This window comes from Anopheles coluzzii, chromosome 3 (assembly GCF_943734685.1).
Source record: "Anopheles coluzzii chromosome 3, AcolN3, whole genome shotgun sequence".
NCBI classification, from domain to species: domain Eukaryota; kingdom Metazoa; phylum Arthropoda; class Insecta; order Diptera; family Culicidae; genus Anopheles; species Anopheles coluzzii.
The window spans coordinates 53166598-53192575 of NC_064671.1; the positions used below are offsets into that span (position 1 = coordinate 53166598).

Sequence of the window (25978 nt, forward strand, 5' to 3'; positions counted from 1 at the left end):
CATAAATTTGTCTATCTTTCCAGAAATGTTTCTTGGGCTTCAGATGTTGTATCATCAATTTGATTATTCTATTTCACATTACATGTGATGTTTAATATGTTACGCATGTCCTACAAATTACGAGCAAAATCGGTAATGTTTGGAAGAGTTTCGCCTGTATTTTCGGCGTATCTACATTCATGTATTTATGTATTTTTATTTTGTAACTTTGACGAAACAAGGGCTGACTGCATCAACTGCATCTCCAATTAACACCTGTTTACAGCGATACAGCTGATTCTTGTGTCATTTGCTACGAATCGCGTTTCGTCACTTGCGAATCGCATGCTACTATCATCAAATGCCTGCCTGTACAATCGAGTGGCACGCACACTATGACCGTCGCATTAACGGAATGCAACGTTACTGCGACGATCCTGTGTTAAGTTTTTCTGTCCGTCCGTCCGTGGCAACCAAATTTGACGGACCAAATGACGGAATATTCGGCTGAGTAGACAAAAAAAGAGGTCGAGATCTTTTTTAGGCTGTCATAACCGCAAAGCTCGTTCAGTCACTGTTGTGGGCAGCCGTGCCGACCCCTGGACTTGCCGTGGCAGTTGCGCTGCCACATGTCCAGGAGGACGACAGTGTGTCACCTTAGTGTGTGCCGAGCGCACGATTAGAGTGTGTTAGCGAGCCGATCGAGCTGGAGCTCTCGGCAGGGGCGCTCGGTGCGGCTGGTGCGCGGCCACCGCACTTGTGATTTTAAAGTGTTTATTGTTTGTGTCATTTGTGTTTTATTTAGTACGCACGTTAATAAGTGTTCTTCCGTTCTCGACTTCATTCTTCCTCATCCTTATCCTTTCTTTAGTAATTAAGAAACATTGTTAAGCCCTCGAGGCGGACATTTGTAGAAATAAATTAAATCAAATGAAAGTAATGAATAAATCTACGAGAACATAACAGTGGCGACGAGGATGGGATCCTCTTGCGCAAGGAGGATCCTAAAGAACCCGCGGCAGCCATCGCGTTACGTCTGGCCTCTGCAGCGTCATTGCAGCGTCGCGATGGCACGGCTTCCGGTGCCTTAGGGATACCACGGAACATCGGGCCGACGCCACCGCAAACACCGAGGCCCCGGGCTGCCGTCCCATCATTGGCGACCACATGGGCAGCCGAGCACACACTCTCGGCGACAAAGGAAAGTCGTTGGGCTGCAGCCTCAGCAACACCAGCAGCACCACAGGCGAGGCAGCTTTCCGCCTTGCTGCTGGATCTTCGGATGGGCGTCACATCCACCCATGCTGAAGCCCCAGCTTCATCGGGCGAGAACGCATTCCGCCCAGCTGCAGCAGCAGCACGGCAAGGATCCATCGGCGACGAGCAATACCGCCCGGCTCGAGCTTAGCAAAATCATCGGCGAGGCAGCAATTCCGCCGCGGCTCGAGCCCTGCCTCTCACCACGGCGACGTACCTTTCCGCCTCGACAGTACAATAAGGAACGACAACGCACAAGTTGCATCGGCTGCAACACAGCAGCCCCACATCGGCGCGAACGCATTCCGCCAGCTGTAGCAGTAGCAGCACAGTAAGTAACCGGACGGGCGAGGTGCCATGGTAAGGACATATGTCACCCTGGCTGCAGTACAGTGTCCGGTAGGGCGAGATCATATATCGTACTGGCTGTAGTCGAACATTGCGTCACAGCGTCGTCAATTGCGCCTCGGCTACAGCCACAGTATGCAGAGGGGCCCAGGTAGCATGCCGTCCCAGCTGCAGTCGAACGGGCGTCGCCAATTGCGCCCCGACTGCAGCCACAGCATAAATGAAGGGCGAAGAGTCATGCCGCCTTGGCTGCAGCCCCGTTCCAACGGGATACGCATTTTTCCCCGGCTGCAGCTAAAGTATCCCAGGAGGGCGACGAACCATGCCATATCTCATCACTGCCGCCCACCATCGAAAAAATACATCGTTGCTGCCCTGGGGCAAGGATCATCGCGGCATTATCATCATCTTCATCATTATCATCATCATCATCATTGTCGTCGTCACACCATCGCCGCCGTCCCAGGGAGCGGCACAGCAGCAGCATCACCGCTGATTAATCGCCATCGCGGTGAGGACCGAAAACAGCAGCAACCGCTGCTCAGCGCGACAACATCGGGGTCCCCAAATCTCAGCAGCATCAGCCATAAGAGTGTCACCACGCCGGTATTCCATTAGTGGAATACCCCCGCGTCGGTTCGAGCTCTTCTGTATTAAAAGGGGGAAATGTTGAGGGCAGCCGTGCAGACCCCTGGACTTGCCGTGGCAGTTGCGCTGCCACCGGTCAACGTCCAGGAGGACGACAGTGTGTCACGCACACTGTCGCACACACTAAGCAGCGCAAGGCTTAGTGTGTGCCGAGCCCATGATTAGAGTGTATTAGCGAGCCGATCGAGCAGGAGCTCTCGGCAGGGGCTCTCGGTGAGGCTGGTGCGCGGCAACCGTACTTTTATACAGCGCCTATCACAACTATATGGACAGTCGTTTTTCGCGATTTGCAGAAAATCCATAAGAGATAGATAAAAACAGTGAATGTATGAGTTGTGCAGAATACTATTTCACATCTTCGTATATTTTTTCAAATTTTTTTAGCACATTTTTACATGACTTATGACGAAAAAACAAATTTATGGTCGTACCATAACTATGAAGACACTTCGAAAAACAGGTTTTATGTGCTAAATAACGCATTTAAAAACCGTTCAAAAATATAAATAACATATTCTACAAAGGTTTTACAGAAATACATTTTTGAACGATTTTTAAACAGTGTTTTTATAACTTATTTGAAGGTTTTATAAGTTTTATAAGAGTAATTATCAAAAAATATTTTTTTTCGAATAGCAAAAAATTTCACAAAAATTTTTTTCGCAAGTAATGATGGGTTTGAAAATGCAAATCAAAGTATGTAAAAAGTTGTTCAAATACTATTTTGAAATTGCCATGAGAGCCTAATCAATTTTGTGAAAAACGGTTCAAAACTGATCCGATCAAACAAAAGCGACATAAAAAGCTCAACAACGATTTTTTAGCAGAATCTAAATATTTGCTGCTGTTACATACATAGTTAAGGAATGTAATCCTAGTCCGATGTTTTTTTCCTCCCACCACCCACTTCACCATCGATGTTCTCTTACCCGGCGCTCTAGCACCAATCGAACACGACATCGAACATGAAAAATGTATGGGATTTGACATGTTTGTCTTGTTTGTTTGTTTGTGTCTGACAGTGCACCTCCATATGATTATATGGGTTTGTTCGAGTCGGTTGTCGTGTTCGATTGGTGCCAGAGCGCAGCCTTAGACCGCTACAAAGGCGCCCGTAAATGTTCTAGAGGAAATGCAGACGAACACGATATTCAATTGCAATGGGCCTAGAGGTCGCAGATATTTTTAACGTATTACGTTAAATAGTTTGACGTATTGACGTACACAATTGACGGGGTTTGTAGGTTAACAATGTGTTCTATCTATTTATATTCTTGCGAATCTTTATAAATCGAAATTTTAAATGACTAAACTAAAACCGAAAGTGTAACTATTTCTTTCATACCCTTACATGAAGTCGATTCCTATCGAGTTCAGTTATTTAGTATTGACAGGCAAACCATTATTTTAAAAAATTAAATATATTTTTTAGTTTTTTTAGATTTTTATCGCCCAAAATATTGAAAAAGTTCCAAAACATTTACAAACTTTCTGCATAACATTTTTCAAAAACATTACAAAATTCTTTGACCATTCTGATGCAACCATGTCGATATTTAGAAAATCATGAAAACGCTTTGCAACACCATCAGAACTGGTATTCTAACCTTAAGATACTTAAAACGCACATGATGTACCAAAAATGACTAATTATTATAATTATTTTATTTAAATTTAATTAGCTTATTCTCATAAGCTTCAAGCCTTCTTTTATATTTTGGCATGGTTATCCGAGATTTTTCAAGATATCGGACTATTTTTGATTAGTATTATTTTTTACACGTTTTTTTTATTGAAGTCGCTTACTTTTGGCTATGAAAATGTAAGGGTTGTCACACATCGCCATGTTCTGTGAGCATTATTCCACCAACTCTCGAATATGCACCCTACGCTCTAGATTGAATTTTCCCTTTTTCTATTCGTTGTTAGGGTGAAATTTGCCTGCTTTCTCTATTTCATAAATTTGATGCAATGTGCTTGAAATGATCCTAGTAACCATACTCAGAAAACCATGGACGGAAAAGGGGATCAGGATAAGGTTCATGGCAGTGTAGCATATCTGCTATACAGAACTAATTATAATACACACTATCAGCTATAGACACATTGGAAAGCCAGATCACACCATTGTAACACATTCATTATAACACACTCAGTAAATCAGATCATACCATACACACCCGGAAGAGCTCAGGCCACACCGTTCATATAAAAACAATTGTGACACACTTAACAGAACCAACCGAAACGTACAACATAAGCAGGAACAGTTTATGCTTTATAACCCAAAGCAGGAACGGTATATGCATTAAACCCAAAACAGGAACTTAGTGACAAGAACCACCGTTCTTGTCAACAAAAGACAAACGTAACTAGCTTAGTGAAAACAATAACTTTCCAACAAACAACCCGGAACCAAATGTGAGAAACCCTTAACTTCATTTGAGTATAAATAAAACCAACTCCGATCATGGCAGGTCAGATTCGTTCGGACTGTCAGGATAAGACTATGCCCATCCTACATCTATCGAGTTCTCATTTAAAGAGTTTAGATATGTCCCCCTGCCCAAGGTAAGGCCTCTAAACTCCAACGTTTCCAGTAAGGGAAACCTCCTAAAGGTTTCTATGATCGCCTGGACGATCAAGTGTCGAAAGTCCGCTTCGGAACAGTATCCACCTCAGTTCTACTAAATTCGGCAAACAATGACGAAGGCCACCCTGACCAACGCGAGTTCAAAGTTACTACATTGCGATCGACCCAAAATCTAACATACTGTGACTATCTCAAAACATACCACATGGCGACCGTAACAGCCATCAAACATATTACATGGCGACCGTGACCTTAATCTGCAATCTTCGGGCAGAAGTATAAACAAATTATTTGTGATACGTACAACGGTAACGTACAGCAGTGTCGTGCTAACGCATCAAATAGTGTAAAAAAAAAAAGTGCGTTTTTGACCATAACCGGTATACGACGGAAAAAAGTGTCAAATGTGCAAATTTGTATTGAACAACGCAGCTGGCACAAGTGACCCATATATAAAAAAAAAATCAATCGCTATGAATGAGCGACCAAAAGCAAATACAGTGTGGTGTACAAAATGACAACTCATCGAAAATATAAGTGATGAATCGTTTGAAGGGCGAAAAAAAAGTGATGTACAGCAATACAAAAAAATAAAGTGTTGTGACAAACCTTCCTCAACGTGCAAAAATGCAACAACATTATAAATAAACCCTTAAGTGATCAGTTTGCAAACTAGAACAATCTTGAAGTGATTAATAACGCAACGAACCCAAACCAACGTAAGCGGAAATAGCGATGTCACCAGTGCTGTGAAACCATAAGCAGAAGTGATGTTCATCTGAAAGGTGATAGAATGAATGGCGAGACTACGGTATACGAGATGTGACTAGTGTGATCGAATGGAACAACCGTTCCCAACGTGGAAGACGAAAAGATACTGCGAGCTCACTGCCCAATCTGGATCGGCAGACGAGAATGGACAAGTATCCCAACCCCGACAAGACATCGAGCGACAACTGATGACACCGTAGAACTTCACATCAAGCACCAATTAAACACCGAGCACCGGTAACGAGCGTTACACCATGAGCAGCAACAACAACAAATACATGCTATGTATTTAAACAAGGTACCGTAAATATGCAATTTTATTGATGAGGCTGCATAAATATGCAAAAACTATTCGAGAAAATAGAAATATTAGATAGAATTTATGATCAGGTGAAACAGCTGAACAGATGTTATAGGCTTTACGCGTTAACAACATTAAGGGATAATACTAAGGAAATATACGACGAAATACAAGAACTCCTACGAAAGCACGAATCGTCTATTAAAGATGAAATATTAACAAAGCTAGTTAAAAAGAGTAGATACGTATACTACGAAATAAATAAGTGCATAAAAATACACTTCGAGAGACATCCAGATTCGTTAAATACGACATTATCAGAGAACCAATTTGACATAACAATAGAAACGAAACCTGACAAAATGGCTGACATTATGGAATTGATTAAAATCACCACTTCTCTCATATCAAAGTATGATGGTAATGAGAAGGATTTGAAAGGTGTGGTGTCAAACTTAAATGTATTAAAGAAAATAGTAAAGCCAGAAAATAAAGAAACAGTAATAGAACTGGTACTAGGACGTCTAACAGGAAAAGCACGAATTGTAGTAGGGGAAACCCCAACTTCAATTGAAGATATAGTTAGCAAATTACAAGACAGGTGCAGCATAAAGGTAACACCAGAGATCGTAGTATCAAAAATGGACAATACTAAACAGACTGGAACGATAGAAGATTTTGGAAGCGTTATTGAAAAATTAACGCAACAACTAGAAGAGGCATACATTGCAGAAGAGATAGCGCCAGAAGTAGCTAAAAAAAAGGCAACTAAATCAGGAATCAGTGCATTGAGTTATGGACTTAAAGATGGCGAGACCAAAATTATAATGAGATCGAGTAAATTCGAAACCTTGCATGAAGCAATAGAGCAAGCAGTAAAGTTGGAGCTAGAAGATAGAACGAAAAAGGGAAAGAATGATCAGACAAAGATCCTATATTCAAACGCTACCAGGAACAATAGAGGGTATGAAAACAACTACCAGGGAAGGAACAATTTCAACAAATTCTCAAATAATAATAGATATCAGACACAAATCCCACCCAGGTTCCCACCCGCAAGATATGGACAGAACAACAACAGAAATAATAATAACTTCAGATATAACAACAATAACACTAACAACAACAGAAATCAGCATGCAAATCGACATAATTATTATTCCAACAGAAATCAGTACGTACAACCAACCAACTCCGATCATGGCAGGTCAGATTCGTTCGGACTGTCAGGATAGGACTATGCCCATCCTACATCTATCGAGTTCTCATTTAAAGAGTTTAGATATGTCCCCCTGCCCAAGGTAAGGCCTCTAAACTCCAACGTTTCCAGTAAGGGAAACCTCCTAAAGGTTTCTATGATCGCCTGGACGATCAAGTGTCGAAAGTCCGCTTCGGAACAGTATCCACCTCAGTTCTACTAAATTCGGCAAACGATGACGAAGGCCACCCTGACCAACGCGAGTTCAAAGTTACTACATTGCGATCGACCCAAAATCTAACATACTGTGACTATCTCAAAACATACCACATGGCGACCGTAACAGCCATCAAACATATTACAGCAGGTATGGGTTCGAGATGGCCTATGTAAGTTATTGATCAACTATAAGACCTGGAATTAGTGTCGAATTGAATGCGGGTTATTTAAAAGTTGCAAGAAGGATATGGATTCGACAACAGTACTAGAATCGGTATGGGTTCTGAACCAATTTCTGTATCCAACCACCTATTACACATGACAATCTTCAGTCTCAGAAAAATCTTCAGCTACCCATCGAACTCCGGTCAAAATTGTATGGAGTTGACGGTATGATGGGTTCGATGGATGAGTTTTCTATCACCTGCTGGAATGGAATTCTAAGGGTTTGATTGGTTCGAAAAAGCTAATACAAACAAAGCGTAAGAGGCACTTACGATTTGCGTTGTCTTAAAAAGACCTTTGTGTGCATTCTTAAGCTATTAAATATACCTAAAATTACATTGTTTAATCCTGTAGCCGTCATGGGATCAAGCCCTGAATACACCGTGTCTTGGTATGGGTAGGGGTACCTAGGACTGACTCTCCTGCTATGGTAACAATAAGTCACTGCAAGAAAAGCTCATTTTCACTAGTGGGTAGAGGCGGGCCTTGACCGGCAACGGTTGTTGTGCCAAAGAAGATGAAGAAGAATTCTGTAACCGGGCCAAATTAACTAGCATACACAAATTTTATATCGCACATATTCTTCTTCTTCTTTGGCATAACAGCCGTTGTCGGTGAAGGCCTGCCTAAACCAGTGATGGACTTGGCTTTCATTAACATTTTGATTTTTTTAGTTTCAGTTTCACATAACTATGGAGCGTTAAGCAATACGGCCGTAGCCGTTCCTACTGAATAAAAAAACAATGAAAACACATATAAACATTACCAGTAAATAAAAATCAGCAAAGTATGCAAAACAACCTGAACACCGTTTGTACAGAACGGTTCAAATGCAACTAATTTAGACCGATTCTCGAAGCCACGAGTTGCTCAAAAAAAAATTGAGAAATTAAAAATAAACAATGTTCGATATCCCGATGTTGAATGAGCAATATCAAGAATTATTGTGCTAATACTGAAGCCATTCTTGAAACACATCGATTAGACTGAAATAAATGTCTTTTTACTTACCCATGTTGAATGATTGATATCATCAATTCTACTGCTAATGCTGAAGCCATATTCGATACACCTGGTCTCGTAACAGTGCACTGTTGATCTAATGTACGATCCTTCATTGACTGATAATAAAAGAAAAAGCATAAAAACATGCACCCTATACAAAAGCAATCGGGAATAACATATACAAATACACATACATTCCCAGGAGCAACAATGTCATTACAAAAGTAACATCCTAAATCACAGCAGTTGATCTTATGAAATCCTGCAATAACTGTCGACGAGAGATTAGTATCGCCGTCTGCTTCCATGATGTTGTTTGTTTGAAATCCATGTCGCATAACAAGGTAAGAATCGAATCCGAGAGCTGCATTCATAACAATCTGTGTCATACAAAAAAGGAAAGGAATATATATATATATATATATATATATATATATATATATATATATATATATATATATATATATATATATATATATATATATATATATATATATATATATATATATATATATACATATATATGTATACATATATATACATATATATATCGCGTACATATAAATTATATATATATATCGCGATCCCTCTTAATCCGCGGTTAAGAGATGAGAGTTAAATGATTCACCTTGTTATAAAACCGACCAAGCATTGTTGGTAACCAACGACTTTCACGCGAGTCCGTCAGTAAGTAAATCACATCATGTTGTTGTATGAGATTTATAAGCTTGGTCAATATCTCTCTTGTCTCATTTACTTCGTTTCCTTGTCCAACGGGATGTCCAGGCATGGGAATTTTCAAATTTATTCCGGTAATTTTCTACAAAAAATAAATATTGTTAATTTTAAATTTTCACTTAAAAACATTTAAAGTCAAAAATATAACAGTGAATAGTTTACCGCGGATGGATTAATTTCTAATAATCTTTCAGCAACTGTTGAAGCCTTTGGTTTCCCTCCATTTAATGTATCTTCGAACCGATACAAAGATTGCCTAATCGGATTCGATAAGGAAATATGTCCGCAATCGACTATTGAAATGTGAGTAATGCCCCAAGCCTAAAAACAATTTCAATATTTTAAAGAAATAAATAAATACATTGTTTTAATTGTAATTAACGGATCAGTTTTAATTATTTTGATGGTTTGATGCACTGCAACATCGCACACGAAAAAAAGGTAATGTATCTATTTTTGTCCTATTTCCCATTTCCCAGTTGTTTTTTTTCTTAATTTTCATGTATTCTTACCGGAATTGCAAATACTTATCTAATATATGTAAATAACTTGGAATCCCGGCCAAACTGATAAGGCTAGTTAGAATGACTATGACCAACGTCACATGCCAGGTGAGGGTGGATGGAAAACTCTCAGGACCTTTTGCTACCACCAAGGGTCTGCGCCAGGGGGACGGGCTTGCGCTAGAGAGGGCCATCCGCGACTCGAGGGTGGAGACTACGGGAACCATCTTCTATAAGTCAACCCAGATCCTGGCATACGCTGATGATATAGACATCATTGGTCTGCGGCTCTCCTATGTAGCAGAAGCCTACCAAGGGATTGAGCAGGCGGCAGAGAACCTCGGATTGCAGATAAACGAGGCAAAGACCAAACTGATGGTGGCAACATCAGCGGACCTACGGATGTGTTATTTACACATACTTACTTACTTATCCGGCGCTACAACCGCTTTGCGGTCTTGGCCTGCCTCAGGAGTGTCCGAAACCGCTCACGGTCTCGCGCCTTCGTCTGCCAGTCCGTTATCCTGGCCTTAATGGCGGACACCTCCACGCCATCTTGCCAGTTCAATTTGGGCCTACCACGCCTCCTCTGTCCTTGTGGACGGCCTAAAAAGACTTTACGGGCTGGGTCGTCCGTTTCCATGCGTACAACATGGCCAGCCCACCGGAGCCTGGCGAGCTTTATACGCTGTACGACAGTGAGGTCGCCGTACATCTCGTATAGCTCGTCATTATATCGGCTCCTCCATTGTCCTTCCACATATACGGGGCCAAGTATCCTGCTGAGCATCTTCATCTCGAACGCGGCTAAGAGCGTTTCGTCAGATTTGGACAGTGTCCATGTCTCAGAGGCGTATGTGAGTACTGGTACTATATAGGTGCTATATAATCCCTGCTTCGTCCGTTGCGACAGGTTCATTGTGGTGGACTGATTTTTCAGGCAGTATAATAACCGGTAATGAGGCGGTCCCGTGGTACAGTCGTCAACTCCAACGACTCAATAACATGCCCGTCAGGGGTTCAAGCCTGGAATGGACCATTCCCCCGAAGCAAGGATTGACTATCCGGCTGCGTGATAATGAATTTAGTCTCGAAAGTCTGTACAGGCCGACATGTCCTTGTTAGACGTTATGCCAAATAGAAGAAGAAGAAGAATGACCGGTTGCCAGCCAGCGTCCTTGCTCGCAACTCATCCATGCTATTGTCGGAACTGGCCGTTGATCCGACATAGGTGAATTCGGGACGACTTCAAAAATGCGTTCACCTGCTCGATTTTGTTGTGCGGGCATTGTCTCATATACCCAACGGGACAAAAGTAGAAAGCTTGGAGCAAAATAATCGTTTGTCTTCCTCTATCCTCTATGCCGCGCTTGCTTACACTCATGCGCGAGCGCTCGAGTATATTCTCTCAGAACTGAGCATTCGCAGTTCAACCCGTGCAGTGAGAATGTATGTGTTAATGTGTAGCGAAATTTGTCTCTGTATCTCATTCCCCCACCCCCAAAAAACCACATTAACTCTCCGCGCACTCTTACAATTTTGGCGCGCACGCTACGTACAACACAATAAAAAAGGTCGTTTTAACCGCGCGCACTGATCAAAGTCGGGTTGCTTCAATCGGAACGCCGACACTCCAAATCAGAGATTTGGTGTGAAAGAAAAAGTTTTTCTGATCAAATCGACAACACACACACGACGACACACATCGTCACCATCGACCGCCGTCGATGGAAGTCCCTACAAACAAAGAGCGGGTAATTTTTATCATGGTGTGCGTAAAAACCTAGAATCAAGCCGATGGAAGATTTCGTAGGCTTAAAAAAAGGGGAGAGAATCGGTACCGTGGTTTTCTCCCGCTCCCATATAAAATACACGGTGCGCTCTCTCGGTTTCCGAGGTTCTTTCTAGTTTTTCGAGAATACTTTTAAAAGAACCTCGGAAACCGAGAGAGCGCACCGTGTATTTTATATGGGAGCGGGAGAAAACCGCGGTATCGATTCTCTCCCTTTTTTTAAGCCTACGAAATCTTCCATCGGCTTGATTCTAGGTTTTTACACACACCATGATAAAAATTACCCGCTCTTTGTCCGTAGGGGTGTGATGATCTAAAACTAGATCTGTGGGGCGAGTGTGGGGGAGGGGGGGCAGAACAGAGAACGTAAGCGTGAGTGCGTCGTCGCGTGTGTGTGTGGTCCCGCTGCGCAAAGCGACGCAAGAAATCATGGAGTTCTGAGAATTTTATCATGCCATCTTTTTCCCTCCAACAACAAATTTGTCAAGCAGCTCGTCGAGCTACCCGTCCCTGGCTCCGCCTCATACCCCTCGCCTGAGCGCGCTGTCGAAGGTTTGGATGTGTTGGTGCGTCAGACGGCCAATCGCTGTCAGCCATCGTCCGTGCTTTTTCCCTCCATAGCGCCATCTCTTTCTCGCGTGTGGTCAATGCTCGTGAGTTGCTGTGGCGCTTAAAAAACCGTTTATACACATTGCGGCGATGAAGTTGCATTTTTACAAATCAAACCAAAAAAGCGCAATGAGTTTAATCGATGCAATGTAAAAATGACTACGGAATCGCTAGCGCACGATGGAGGGTTTGCTGCGCAACGCGCAGAACCATAATTCGCTCTAACACGTTTCTAACACTAAGCTTTTGCTTTCGTCTGTTGTGGATTACATAGATATGCTAAGCATCCTGCGCATGATTGTGAGTGTGCGTGTGTATGCAAAACTGTCGCCAAATGTAATTTCTTCCGGAATGTTATGATCCATCGGTCAAAGAAAGGAAGGTGTTCATGAAAGGCGGAAAGACGAATTGAGGCCCCTGAGGAGGGGGTACTGATACACAGCTGTTGGAAGATTGAACAGTATACTTAATTTGCCAGCGGATGGGGGGGGGGTGGCCATAGGACCCCTACAATCATCAGTCACAGGCCCTAAAATTGTTGTCGCCATGGGGGGAGGGGAGGTGCAAATGGTTCTCCAGCCACGGAGCCCTAAAGACCATCTTTCCGGGGGTCCCCTTGTCGCTAATAATCTGTCCACTTGTAGACATACGGCATACTACAGACTAGAGATCTTCGATGACCGCCTAGTCCGCCTACCTTTAGATCCACCTTTAGATTTTTTTTTACTGCGGAGATGCTTCCTTCCCTCTGCCTGCTGCGTATGCACCGGGCAGGAGACAGTGTGGCAGTATGCAAGTTGCACACTGGATAGGAGCGGGCCCGCGGTACCGCCATCATTCCGCACATCTGCATGCCCGTCGTGGGTTCTAATCGCGTATGAACCGTCCGCCGTAGCAAGAGGTGACTATCCGGCTACGTGGTACTCAAGTCCTGAAAAGGCCGGCATGATCGCGTTGGCTTTTACGCCAATAATAATAATAATAATAATAATAATAATAATAATAATAATAATAATAATAATAATAATAATAATAATAATAATAATAATAATAAAAATAACTTAGCATAGCAGTCCACACCCGGGTAAGAGTTTGTCTTGACTTTGGTGCTGCCGGGCTACCGCTGTGACGAGAGAAATACACGGAATGCACTCGACCAAAACATGAACCTACCCATCCGAACCCATTCCAAGGCATTGCTGGTCAATCGGCGTCATGATAACTACTCCAAACCAACAAGCCACCAGATTCTGGATGGACAGGTGCAGCACCATACGCGAACCGTAATAAACAAATCCAGAATCCTTTTTTGTATGGATTCAATTCAAAATGTTGTTGCCACTTGCGCCCGCTAGCTGAATTAGAAATAAATGTGCAACATATCGCACGCACGTTTGCTTAGATCGTGTGTCTTTTTAATACCCCCAACAGCAGAGCCAATCGCAAAGATGCCAATGCCAATGGTTGTGTTGTCTCTCAGGTAGCGAGATCGAAAATGCATGGACGTTGTAGCCGCAGCGGATGAAAATGTACGCATCATAATCAAATAGTTTTAGGGTTTCCAAACGCACGCACACACACAAACACGCGCGCGCAAACTCACACACACACACAGACACGCGCGCGCACACGCGATAAGGCACCTACGAACGCGCGCACGCGAGAACGCACCTACGAAAGCGCGCACGCAAGCACGCACCCTCCACCAAACCCCCCCTCCCCTTCCGCAATCATCAGCTATCATATAGCGCATCCTCATCCCTAGCGCCGGGCAGGGTGGGGAATCGCGACATGATAGAGTGAACGGTCACTTTCCCCGCGCTGTGTGTGTGCGTGTGTGTGACGAGACCCGAAAACGCGAGACAGATTTCGGCACATTAAAAAAAATATTTTATTGCCACTATACACTGTGCTACATGATGCTTAGAAGGTCGTTGAAGCATCAAACATGTTCAAATTAAAAAATATTAGATTAGTCTTAGCCGTTCTCCTACGCTTGTTTTAAATAGACTTCTTCACCCTCAACTGGCAGGGGCATCGAATGGTCTCATGAGCAGCGGCACGAAATAAAATAAACCATCAATACACCGATAACACTTTGAATCCCAATCCAGCTTCTCCCGCATCGTCTCAAGGCCACACACAAATTAATAAATGCTAACACCCACCAATAACAACAATACACAACCGCAATGCATATGAGTATCACCGCATCCCACTGCGCAAAATCGAGCAGTTTCCTGCGCAGGAAATGTACCAAAGCCGCCTGCGCTGGCCAGCGCAGATTTTGGCTGGTCTCCCGCGCGGGACTTCAGCGATTCCTGCGCCAGGCCTGCGCAGGTTTAGCGCGCCATCTGTTGGCGAAATGGACAAACTATTTATGGCGGCGGAGCAAAAAAAACGGTCAAAAAATTCAAAAATGTTGCCGCCAATTTTCTCGTCCGCTTCTTCTCCCTCCCTCACCCTGCCTTGCCTTATTTGAGCTTCTGCCCGTGCCTTGGGCGTTCTGCCTCGTGCCGCCAGCTGATTGGGTGTTGTGGTGTATGCGTTGATGCTTATATGTGCATTGCGGTTGTGTATTGTTATTGGTGGGTGTTAGCATTTATTAATTTGTGTGTGGCGGCTTGAGACGCTGTGGGAGAAGCTGGATTGGGATTCAAAGTGTTATCGGTGTATTGAGGTTTATTTTATTTCGTGCCGCTGCTGATGAGACCATTCGATGCCCGTGCCAATCGAGGGTGACGAAGCCTATTTAAAACAAGCGTAGGAGAACGTCTAACACTAATCTAATATTTTTTAATTTGAACATGTTTGATGCTTCAACGACCTTCTAAGCATCATGTAGCACAGTGTATAGTGGCAATATTTTTTTTTTTTTAATGTGTCGAAATATGTCTCGAGTTTTCGGGTCTCGACACACACACACGCACAGCGCGGGGAAAGTGACCGTTCACTCTATCATGTCGCGATCCCCCACCCCGTCCGGCGCTTTGGTTGAGGATGCGCTACAAGATAGCTGAACCAGCCGTTCTACCGATAACCCGCTTGGCAAAATGTCGCGCGACATGCATGCTTGAAATCGATGCTTGTTAACATTTTATTTCAAGCATCGTGAATGTCCCAGCGTGAGCGCTGAGCACACCTCCCCTCATTCTCAATGCCGCGTTTTTGGTTAATCCTCGCTCCCACCCTTTCTTTCCTTCTCCTCAACGAACCCACCATTCCCGCGAGCGTAGACCGATCAAAAAATTCCAGGAAATTCGGACAGTAAGTGTGCAGTTTTTTATTCACAGTACTGTTTGGCAAAATATCAATTCTTGATGGCGCGTACTGGCGATCAAATCGTTGGCTGCTTGCTCCACCTATGGCGCGTGCTGTTGGAAGAGAAACACTTGGTGTTTGATGCGTTTGCCTGAGGAATGAAAGATAAATCGAGCATTAGAATGGTGAACAAAACTAGGACTATTTAAAACTTACCGATCACGAAGATATTTTAAGTTAAATGGCGACTCTGTAAGCCCGATCCATCTGCTTTGATCTGTTATCAGGAGCTTTGGCAATGAAATAGCTAGGTGTGATGGAAAATAATAGAAGAATAAACAAACATTAAAAGCAGTACGATTGTTAGAACACAAACATCATTTGGAAGATTCTTCTTCTTATGCATGCACTTACCCGTAGATCATGTAACAAAACATACTGCATTTACGCCTGCGTTGACATCCTTCATGATTTACTTAACCACTTTTCTATTATCATTTCATAATTTTCGCTGCATTTACCGGCACCAATGTTTCCCAAATGAGATTTGCATTCGTTCTGGCGATGAGTTTCGAACGATCACAACACAGCGCGAGAGTGAAGAACACAAAGTAAATGGCACTATGTACAAGTGTTGATCATATGGTCAAAATAAAGTATAATGGAATTTATTTTACTTTACATGAATTGATTTTATTCTGATTTACATTTCAACTATTGTTATCAGCCATGTTGTTAACGTTAAAAATTTTGATGAAGTGAATACATCATTACCAGATAAATGAAACGACAATCGACGCATTTTGACCATATCGAATTATGATCGTCTTTACACATAGTGTCATCTCTTGCGCTTCAAGGTCTCACGCTCACAGCAAAAATTCTATCTTCGCAACGGTGGGAGCGTTCAGCTGTGGAGGGCTGGAGGATTGCGAGTGTGTGTCTCATGCACACAGCGAAATTTTGGTCAACACCTCGATGGTGGGAGCGTTTTTCCATGGGATGGGGTAGTGGAGTACGAGTGTGTCGCATGATTCCTTTAAAACTAAGGCCAGGGGTAGCGTGAGGCATCAAAATGAGTTACTCTTTGCCAAGCGGGAAGGTAGCCGTACTCGCTCGTGCGTGTGCGTGGGTTCGTAGATGCGTTCTCGCGTGCGCGCGTTCGTAGGTGCGTTGTCGCCTGCGCGCTTTCGTGGGTGCGTGCTCGCGTGCGCGCGTACATGCATGTGTGCGTGCGTGCGTGTGTGCGTGCGTGTGTGTGTGTTTGCGTGTGTGCGTGTGTCTGTGTGTGTGTGTGTGTGAGTGTGTGAGTTTGCGCGCGCGTGTTTGTGTGTGTGTGTGTGTGTGAGTGTGTGAGTTTGCGCGCGCGTGTTTGTGTGTGTGCGTGCGTTTGGAAACCCCAAAACTATTTGATTCTGATGCGTACATTTTCATCCGCTGCGGCTACAACGTCCATGCATTTTCGATCTCGCTACCTGAGAGACAACACAACCATTGGCATTGGCATCTTTGCGATCGGCTCTGCTGATGGGGGTATTAAAAAGACACACGATCTAAGCAAACGTGCGTGCGATATGTTGCACATTTATTTCTAATTCAGCTAGCAGACGCAAGTGGAAACAACATTTTGAATTGAATTCATACAAAAGAGGATTCTGGATTTGTTTATTACGGTGCGCGTATGGTGCTGCACTTGTCCGTCCAGAATCTGGTGGCTTGTTGGCTTAGAGTCGGTATCATGACGCCGATTGACCGGCAATGCCTTGGAATGGGTTCGGATCGGTAGGTTCATGTTTTGGTCGAGTGCATTCCGTGCATTTGTCGCGCCACAGCGGTAGCCCGGCAGCACCAAAGTCAAAACAAAAACCTTCCCCGAGTGTGGACTGCTATGGTAAGTTCTTCTTTTTCTTATTATTATTCTTATTATTGGTGTAATGGCCTACGCGGTCATGCCGGCCTTTTCAGGACTTGAGTACCACGTAGCCGGATAGTCACCCCTTGCTACGGCGGACGGTTCATACGCGGTTAGAACCCACGACGGGCATGCAGATGTGCGGAATGATGGCGGTGCCACGCGACCGCTCCCATCCAGCGGGTTACTTGCATACTGCCACACTGTCTCCTGCTCGATGCATACATTCCGGAAGAAAACACATTTGGCGAAAGTGTTGCACACACACGCACGCTCACACCCACGCGCAGATGGCTCTGGATATCTGTGTAATGTACATCATACGAAAGCAAAAGCTTAGGGTAACAAAGTTATGCTTAATGCTTAACACGTTCAGATCGATGACATGTCCCAACGACTACCAGTGAACTTTCCAGGATGCTGGTTTCACTATCAGCTTGGGTTCTTGATGCTGGCGGAACGGAGTTGATAAAAATCAGCGCCGAGCTGAACGTGTCAATGCGAATTAGGGTTCAGCGCGTTGCACAGCAAACCCTCCATCGTGCGCTAGCGATTCCGTAGTTGTTTTTACATTGCAGCAATTGAACTCATTGCGCTTTTTTTGGTTTGATTTGTGAAAATGCAACTTCATCGCCGCAATGTTTTCTAACGGCATTTTTAGGCGCCACAACAGCTCGCGAGCATTGACCACACGCGAGAAAGAGATGGCGCTATGGAGGGAAAAAGCACGGACGACGGCTAACAGCGATTGGCCGTCTGACGCACCAACACATCCAAACCATCGACAGCGCGCTCAGGCGAGGGGTATGAGGCGGAGCCAGGGACGGGTAGCTCGACGAGCTGCTTGACAAATTTGCCGTTGGAGCAAGGATAATGTATTTAGAAGGTTGATTTTTATCGCTTTTGCTGGGCGACATTGTGGGGGACATCTGTCACTCTCTGCATACAAATTTCAATACCCCGCACCAGCCCTCCCGAATTTTTATACCGGAGCCCCCGGAAGAGAAATGTCAAGTCGAGAAATGTCATTTTGCTCTGAACAACTTCACCTTGTCATTTATAACACCTTGGACGCACCAACACATCCTAACCATCGACAGCGCCAAAGTGGGTTCATTATACAGGTGGGCTTATCCCGAACAATTTGACAGCCGTGTTGTAGAAAAATGAAAACGAAATGACAGGAGGGGATTCGATCATTTGTTGATGTATGCGTGTGAATTCCAATGGCTGTTTTGGTTGATGTGTCGTAGTGTAGGTGAAAAACTACGTATCACAATCGAGTCCCCTCCTGTCATTCGTTCGTCCAATATGGCCTTCCCGCCAAACCTATAAGCCCACCTAATCCCTATACCCACTTTGGACAGCGCGCACAGGCGAGGGGTATGAGGCGGAGCCAGGGACGGGTAGCTCGACGAGCTGCTTGACAAATTTGTTGTTGGAGGGAAAAAGATGGCATGATAAAATTCTCCAAACGGCATGATTTCTTCTGTCGCTTTGCGCAGCGGGCGGATTTTCGATCGCTTTCCGCCAAAAGCGATCGAAAAAGTGAGCAGAAATTTCAGGGAAAACGCTTGGATTCCGATCGAAGAAATATAGGATAACTGTACCAGTTTTCGGCAGTGTACCTATTTTCGGCAGGGTAGCTAAAAACGTGAAATTCTGCACAAATGCGGTAAAAAATTTCACAAAATACAATTTTGTAGAGAAAGTGTACTTATTTGATATTCACATACGAAGTTTCACACCATTTAATTACGTATTTTCCAAAATATCAAATAAATTGTGCTTTTTTTCGGCAGCTTTGCTGTCAGCCAATCGTTCGGCAGGTTTTGTGATTAAGAGAATCAGAACAGTAAAACAATGAAAAAGTGGTGTATATTTTATGCTAGATTTTATGCTTATTTAATTTATTCTAACTTGTTCGGAATTTTAAAATCACGATAAACAGGTTATTTTTCACTGTAAATGCTGCCGAAAATAGGTACACAGTAAATGTTCATTTTTGACAGCTCAATGTTGTGGGCTCCTGTCGAAACTCGGAATAATAACAAACACACACAATTTGGCTGAATATTCCTTTTAAAATTGATCAGAACACTACAATGCGTATGTCGATACATAATATGACCTTTCTTGTACCAAATATCACCAATTTTACGACAAAAAATGCACTAACTTAAGAGAAAAATAAATATTTGTAAGCCAGTTCGCACCGTACGCTATAACCATCAAACTGTCAATGGCTGCTCTGTTTAAACGTCGCATCAAAATGGCTGTCAAAACGAGCCAAAATAAGCAACATAAAATTAATAATTAAAGTGCTTTTTAACACCAATGTTAGGAAAGTAAGAGTGTTAAATTGCTTTAAACATTTTTTTGTACATATTCACATTGATACAAACATTTTCTGACCCGTATTCGCGCTGCCGAAAATAGGAACACAGCCTGCCGAAAATAGGAACAAACTGCCGAAAATAGGAGCAAAATCAATGTTTGCATTTTCACGAATATTTATGAAAAAGGGCTTTGAACCGGCAAATAAAAAATATTGTAACATGCTATGATAGTTTATCAACCAGTTGATAACTGGTAACTGGTACAGTTACCCTATCAACCCAAAAAATTCAGCGCTGAAAATTTCGAAATATTTCATTTATAAATTTGCAACAATTTTGATTGCGTAAGGCTGGAAATAGACGAACCGAGATCGTCGCGATACCGCGAAATTCGCGCCTTGTTTATAACAGTTGTATAACAGTAGAGCTGTCAAATCTTCCGCGCCTCCAATCGCGCCTGCTGTTTCGCAGAGATACCCAACTTCGGTATTGCTGAGATTTTCGCGGCAGCGCGAACCGATTATTTTTACTTTTTCTGGCGGATTTGTGAGAAAACTCGTGTCGAGAAATGAGTTTTGTATTTTATTTTGCATAAACTATGTGAAATAAATAATTTGATTCGCAAATTGATAGAAAAATATTTCTTCTTGGCACATTCAATCGTCACCAGACCTCGGATGGTTCCATACACGAACCGCGATTATCTGGCCTATCTGTCAGATTTTATAACATAATTGACAGCTCAAGTCATACGCGATTTTCGCGGTACCGCGATGATCTCGGTTCGTCTATTCCCAGGTGACAACTGTTCTACATTTTTAGCTTAAACTCCTCGTGAACAGCTCGATTTAACCCATTGCCTCATATGAACGCTTGAAAACATGGGTGTGTGAGTGAACAACGATGTGTTGAAGCGTTGAAGTTTATGTCAGAACTTCGGTAGAAGCCGGACAAACAAGAAGCTTGCAGTTTCGTCCTCGGTGTTCAAACAGCCAAAACACTGAGTAAGAAGAAATAAACGATCTATCCAGGAGCATCAGAATAGCGGAGAAACGCAGGGAAAATAACAAAACAACGTGAAAGAGTGTTTTATAATAAACTTGTTGTTTAATATGGGTTGAAAAGTACGCATGTTTTGTTTTGGGCCGGTAGCTTGTGCACAACGTGATGACAATTCTCAAAATGGCACCAGAAAAAACGCTTCACACTGACGTTTCAACTGTTATAATAAGCTTAAATTCTGCAATATCGCTTGCTCCCCGCTGCGCAAATTCGAGCAGTTTCCAGCGCAGAAAATGCAACAAAATCTGCGCTGGCCAGCGCAGATTTTGGCTGCTCTCCCGCGCTGTTCTTCAGCGATTTCTGCGCTGGGTCGCGCAGTTCGGGCAGTTCGGACAGTTCGGACAGTTCGGGCGGCGGAGCAAAAAAAAAACGGTCAAAAAATTTAAAAAAATAATGGCGCCCATTTTTTCGTCCGCTTCTTCTCCCTCCCTCGCCCTGCCTTGCCTTACTTGCACTTGCGGCGCTTCTGCCCGTGCCTTCCGCCGCCAGCTGATTGGTTGTTGTGGTGTATGCGTTGATACTCATATGTGCATTGCGGTTGTGTATTATTATTCGTGGGTGTTAGCATTTATTAATTTGTGTGTGACCTTGAGACGCTGTGGGAGAAGCTGGATTGGGATTCAAAGTGTTATCGGTGTATTGATGGATTATTTTATTTCGTGCCGCTGCTGATGAGACCATTCGATGCCCCTGCCAGTTGAGGGTGAAGAAGCCTATTTAAAACAAGCGTAGGAGAACGTGTAACACTAATCTAATATTTTTTAATTTGAACATGTTTGATGCTTCAACGACCTTCTAAGCATCATGTAGCAATGTATAGTGGCAATATTTTTTTAATGTGCCGAAATCTGTCTCGCGTTTTCGGGTCTCGATACACACACACGCACACACACAGCGCGGGTTAAGTGACCGTTCACTCTATCATGTCGCGATTCCCTCCCCGCCCGGCGCTAGGGATGAGGATGCGCTACATGATAGCTGAACCAGCCTTTCTTCCGATAAGGTAGCCGTACTCGCTCGTGCGGGAGAGGGGGGGGGGGGTGATCTAGTGGGGGGGGGGGAGTGCGTGCTTGCGCGACTTCGGGGGTGCGTGCTCGCGAGCGCGCTTTCGTGGGTGCGTGCTGGCGTGCGCGCGTTTATGCAAGTGTGCGCGTGTGTGTGTGTGTGTGTGTGTGTGTGTGTGTGTGTGTGTGTGTGTGTGTGTGTGTGTGTGTGTGTGTGTGTGTGTGTGTGTGTGTGTGTGTGTGTGTGTGTGTGTGTGTGTGCGTGTGCGAGTTTGCGCGCGCGTGTTTGTGTGTGAGTTTGCGCGCGCGTGTTTGTGTGTTTGTGTGTGTGCGTGCGTTTGGAAACCCCAAAACTATTTGATTCTGATGCGTACATCTTCATCCGCTGCGGCTACAACGTCCACGCATTTTCGATCTCGCTACCTGAGAGACAACACAACCATTGGCATTGGCATCTTTGCGATCGGCTCTGCTGTTGGGGGTGTTAAAAAGGCACACGATCGAAGCGAACGTGCATGTGATATGTAGCAAATTTCTTTCCCATTCCGCTAGCGGACGCAAGTGGAAACAAAACTTGAATTGAATTCATACAAAAGAGGATTCTGGATTTGTTTATTACGGTGCGCGTATGGTGCTGCACCTGTCCGTCCAGAATCTGGTGGCTTATTGGTTTGGAGTAGTTATCATGACGCCGATTGACCGGCAATGCCTTGGAATGGGTTCGGATCGGTAGGTTCATGTTTTGGTCGATTGAATTCCGTGTATTTGTCTCGTCAAAGCGGTAGACCGGCAGCAACAAAGTCAAAACAAAAACCTTCCCCGAGTGTGGACTGCTATGCTTAGTTTTTCTTCTTCTTATTATTATTATTATTATTGGCGTAATAGCCAACGCGATCATGCCGGCCTTTTCAAGTCTTGAGTAGCACGTAGCCGGATAGTCAGTTCTTGCTACGGCGGACGGTTCATACGCGGTTAGAACCCATGACGGGCATGCAGATGTGCGGAATGATGGCGGTGCTGCGGGACCGCTCCTATCCAGCGTGCAACTTGCATACTGCCACACTGTCTCCTGCTCGATGCATACGCTGCAGGCAGGGGGAAGGATGCACATCCACGATAAAAAAACGCCGTCATGAACCAGCGGTGGACCTAACGGTAGGCGGACTAGGCGGTCGCCGAAGATTTCTAGTTTGTAGTATGCCGTATGTCTACAAGTGGACAGATTATTAGCAACAAGGGCCCCCGGAAAGATGGTCTTTAGGGCTCCGTGGCTGGAGAACCATTTGCACCTCGCCTCCCCCCATGGCGACAACAATTTTAGGGACTGTGGCCACTGATCATAGGGTTCCCATGGCCACCCCCCCTCCTCCCCCCCATCCGCTGGCAATTTAAGTATACTGTTCAATCTTCCAACAGCTGTGTGTCAGTACCCCCTCCTCAGGGGCCTCAATTCGTCTTTCCGCCTTTCATGAACACCTTCCTTTCTTTGACCGATGGATCATAACATTCCGGAATAAATTATATTTGGCGACAGTTTTGCATACACACATGCGCAGGATGCTTAGCATATCTATGTAATCCACAACAGACGAAAGCAAAAGCTTAGTGTTAGAAACGTGTTAGAGCGAATTTGGGTTCTGCGCGTTGCACAGCAAACCCTCCATCGAGCGCTAGCGATTCCGTAGTCATTTTTACATTGCATCGATTAAACTCATAGCAATTTTGAGGTTTGATTTGTGAAAATGCAACTTCATCGCCGCAATGTTTGTTAACGGCATTTTTGGCGCCACAACAGCTCGCGAGCATTGACAACACGCGAGGGAAAGAGCACGAACGATGGCTGACAGCGATTGGCCGTCTGACGCACCAACACATTCAAACCTTCGGAAGCGCGCTCAGGCGAGGGGAATGAGGCGGAGCCAGGGACGGGCAGCTCGACGAGCTGCTCGACAAATTTGCCGTTGGAGAGAAAAAGAGGGCATGATAAAATTCTCAGAACTCCATGATTTCTTCCGTCGCTTTGCGCAGCGGGGGGTCTTTAAGCCAATTTTAAGCCTGCTGTTTAAGCTTCCAGCAACTCGAAAAACGCTAACAATCTGCTCGAAAATGTCACTTGGGTTTCCAGCCTAATATTTCACAGCCATGGGCTGTGAAATATGTTTGCAGTTTGAGTTTGAGAAGTTTTCGATCGCGTTGCGCAGCGGGTTGGGATATCTCTGTGGAACTGTTATACACGTTTGAACGCGTCCGCAGATATGGTATTTGCGGCCTCACATATCGCGCGATGCGTTGTTAAATTGTGTTCGTGCCGTACGACCTTCTACGTGTTGATTATTTTTCCTAACACTAAACGTGACAAATCGATGATTGAAATGTGGCTTTAATGCAAAGTATGTAAAAGAATTCGCTTCAAGAAGGCCCCTCGCGTTTCGTTGAATGTAAATTAATAATTAACCAATAACAAATAATTAATAATGACTTACCAATAAAGACCTAGCAACATTACATCCCAACGTTCCAGCACCTAGTAGAAGGCATTTAGTACGACTGATAGCGTTAAGATTAATTGAAGGGACTAGACGCCATTTCATAAGCTTCAAATTTAGGTTTATAGCATTCTCTGCGAGTCTGAAAACATCATTGTTGGTATTTAGCTTTTATATTTGAGTTCATGAATGTTCAAATGCTTACCTTTTCGGAGACATGCTGTTATTCAAAGTTGTTAAGCGTGGAAGATATTTTCCACTTTCATCTGATTCCCAACCTACCCAAGATGACAGGCTGTTTACGTTCGACACATGTTTTGGTAGAAATATTCTCATTTCACTAAATTGAAGTTCAGATGCAGTGCCGCCAGTTATTCGAATACATTTTATTCCTTGTTCCGCAAGGGCAGGACTATGTAAATAATAATAATAAACATAGATATTCAGGGCTACTGGTATAATTACATATGATAGTTAATGAAACAAAAAATACAATACCTTGTTATCACGAGATACGTTAGAAATTGTCTTAATTGCCAACCGGGAGGTGAAGAGATGTTTTGACCCGATGGGTCATAGCAACAAAAATATAAATTATTTAAATCCTGTTCACGAAAGTTCGCTAATTTATTGTGATGTTGGATATACTCTGAGATTAGTTTGATCCCTTCATTGACATGATAAATAAAAAAAGGTTCATTTGGTGTAGGTTTTCGATACAGAAACTGAACGATGCACGATCGAAGTCTTTCTTCTGAGATTGATGTGATAGTTTTTTCATCATCATACTTGAATATCAGTTCCGTAGGTGCAGGAAACGCAAACCAGTGGTAGAATTTATATTTTTTTAGATCCTAAGAGATAACAAGGGTTTTGTAGATAACTCGTTGTTAAACTTATTACACATCGATATCAGAGAGCAATATACTGCACTTACAGCAAATGAAAGCAAACAAAATTTCACTAAATCTGAGCTGCTCTGTATTGATTCCTGATTCAGCAGATCACTGTATAACTTAATGGCTTCTATTTTAAGAAGTGCTTTTTTATCACAATTCTTAAAAGTCTCTAACGTATTATGATTTAACAAAATTCCTTTGCATCGGAATCCTAAAACCGAGTCATCTTCGTATTTTCTGAAAAATATTGAATCGGTAAGCTCCATTTCAAGCATTTAGAAGTAAAATTCTTCTTACGTGTTGAGAGAACTGCATGTCACTTCTACCATTGGGACCTTATTCTTTCTCAAGGCTATAGTACCGATAATTGTTCGACCTGTTTCATTTAAACGATCGATGTCTATTTTAATATCGACATACTTGTGCCAAAAATCGTTGTGAATGAAAGATTGAAATGGAAGAAACTTTAAAATACACATTTCTAAGCTTCCATCAGTCATTGTAAATGCGCGAAGACTTCACAATTTATTTATTACTTGTTACGTTCATATGTAAAAAAGGACACAAAACCAAGGTGTTTTCATATGACAAGGTGAAGTTATTCAGAGCAACATGTCATTTTTCGATTTGACACAAGGTGGATTCAAAATATCAGGTGGTGAAATCAAGGTGTTATAAATGACAAGGTAAAGTTGTTCAGAGCAGAATGACATTTCTCGACATGACATTTCTCTTCCGGGGGCTCCGGTATAAAAATCGGGGAGGGCTGGTGCGGGGTAATGAAATTTGTATGCAGAGAGTGACAGATGTCCCCCACAATGTCGCCCAG

At 43.5% G+C, this 25978-nt stretch overlaps 1 protein-coding gene and 1 long non-coding RNA gene across 2 annotated transcripts in view; both read right to left on the reverse strand.

The window, feature by feature from the left end:
* Positions 1-25720, reverse strand: part of LOC120956940 (uncharacterized) — a 27541-nt gene extending 1821 nt beyond the window's left edge. The window contains exons 1-9 of the mRNA XM_040378774.1: positions 25447-25720; positions 25188-25386; positions 24749-25104; positions 24456-24662; positions 24248-24392; positions 9445-9603; positions 9173-9364; positions 8739-8924; positions 8551-8660 (exon numbers count right to left, since the gene is read on the reverse strand). Coding sequence (XP_040234708.1) covers positions 8551-8660; positions 8739-8924; positions 9173-9364; positions 9445-9603; positions 24248-24392; positions 24456-24662; positions 24749-25104; positions 25188-25386; positions 25447-25649 — 1757 coding nt within the window. The 5' untranslated portion in view covers positions 25650-25720. The remainder of the gene's footprint in view (positions 1-8550; positions 8661-8738; positions 8925-9172; positions 9365-9444; positions 9604-24247; positions 24393-24455; positions 24663-24748; positions 25105-25187; positions 25387-25446) is intronic.
* Positions 15446-19909, reverse strand: LOC120959997 (uncharacterized). The gene is made up of 3 exons (XR_005752281.2): positions 15862-19909; positions 15664-15754; positions 15446-15598 (listed from the first exon to the last, which is right to left on the reverse strand). It is a non-coding gene; the product is annotated as an uncharacterized LOC120959997 (long non-coding RNA).
* Positions 25721-25978: the final 258 nt, after the last annotated feature.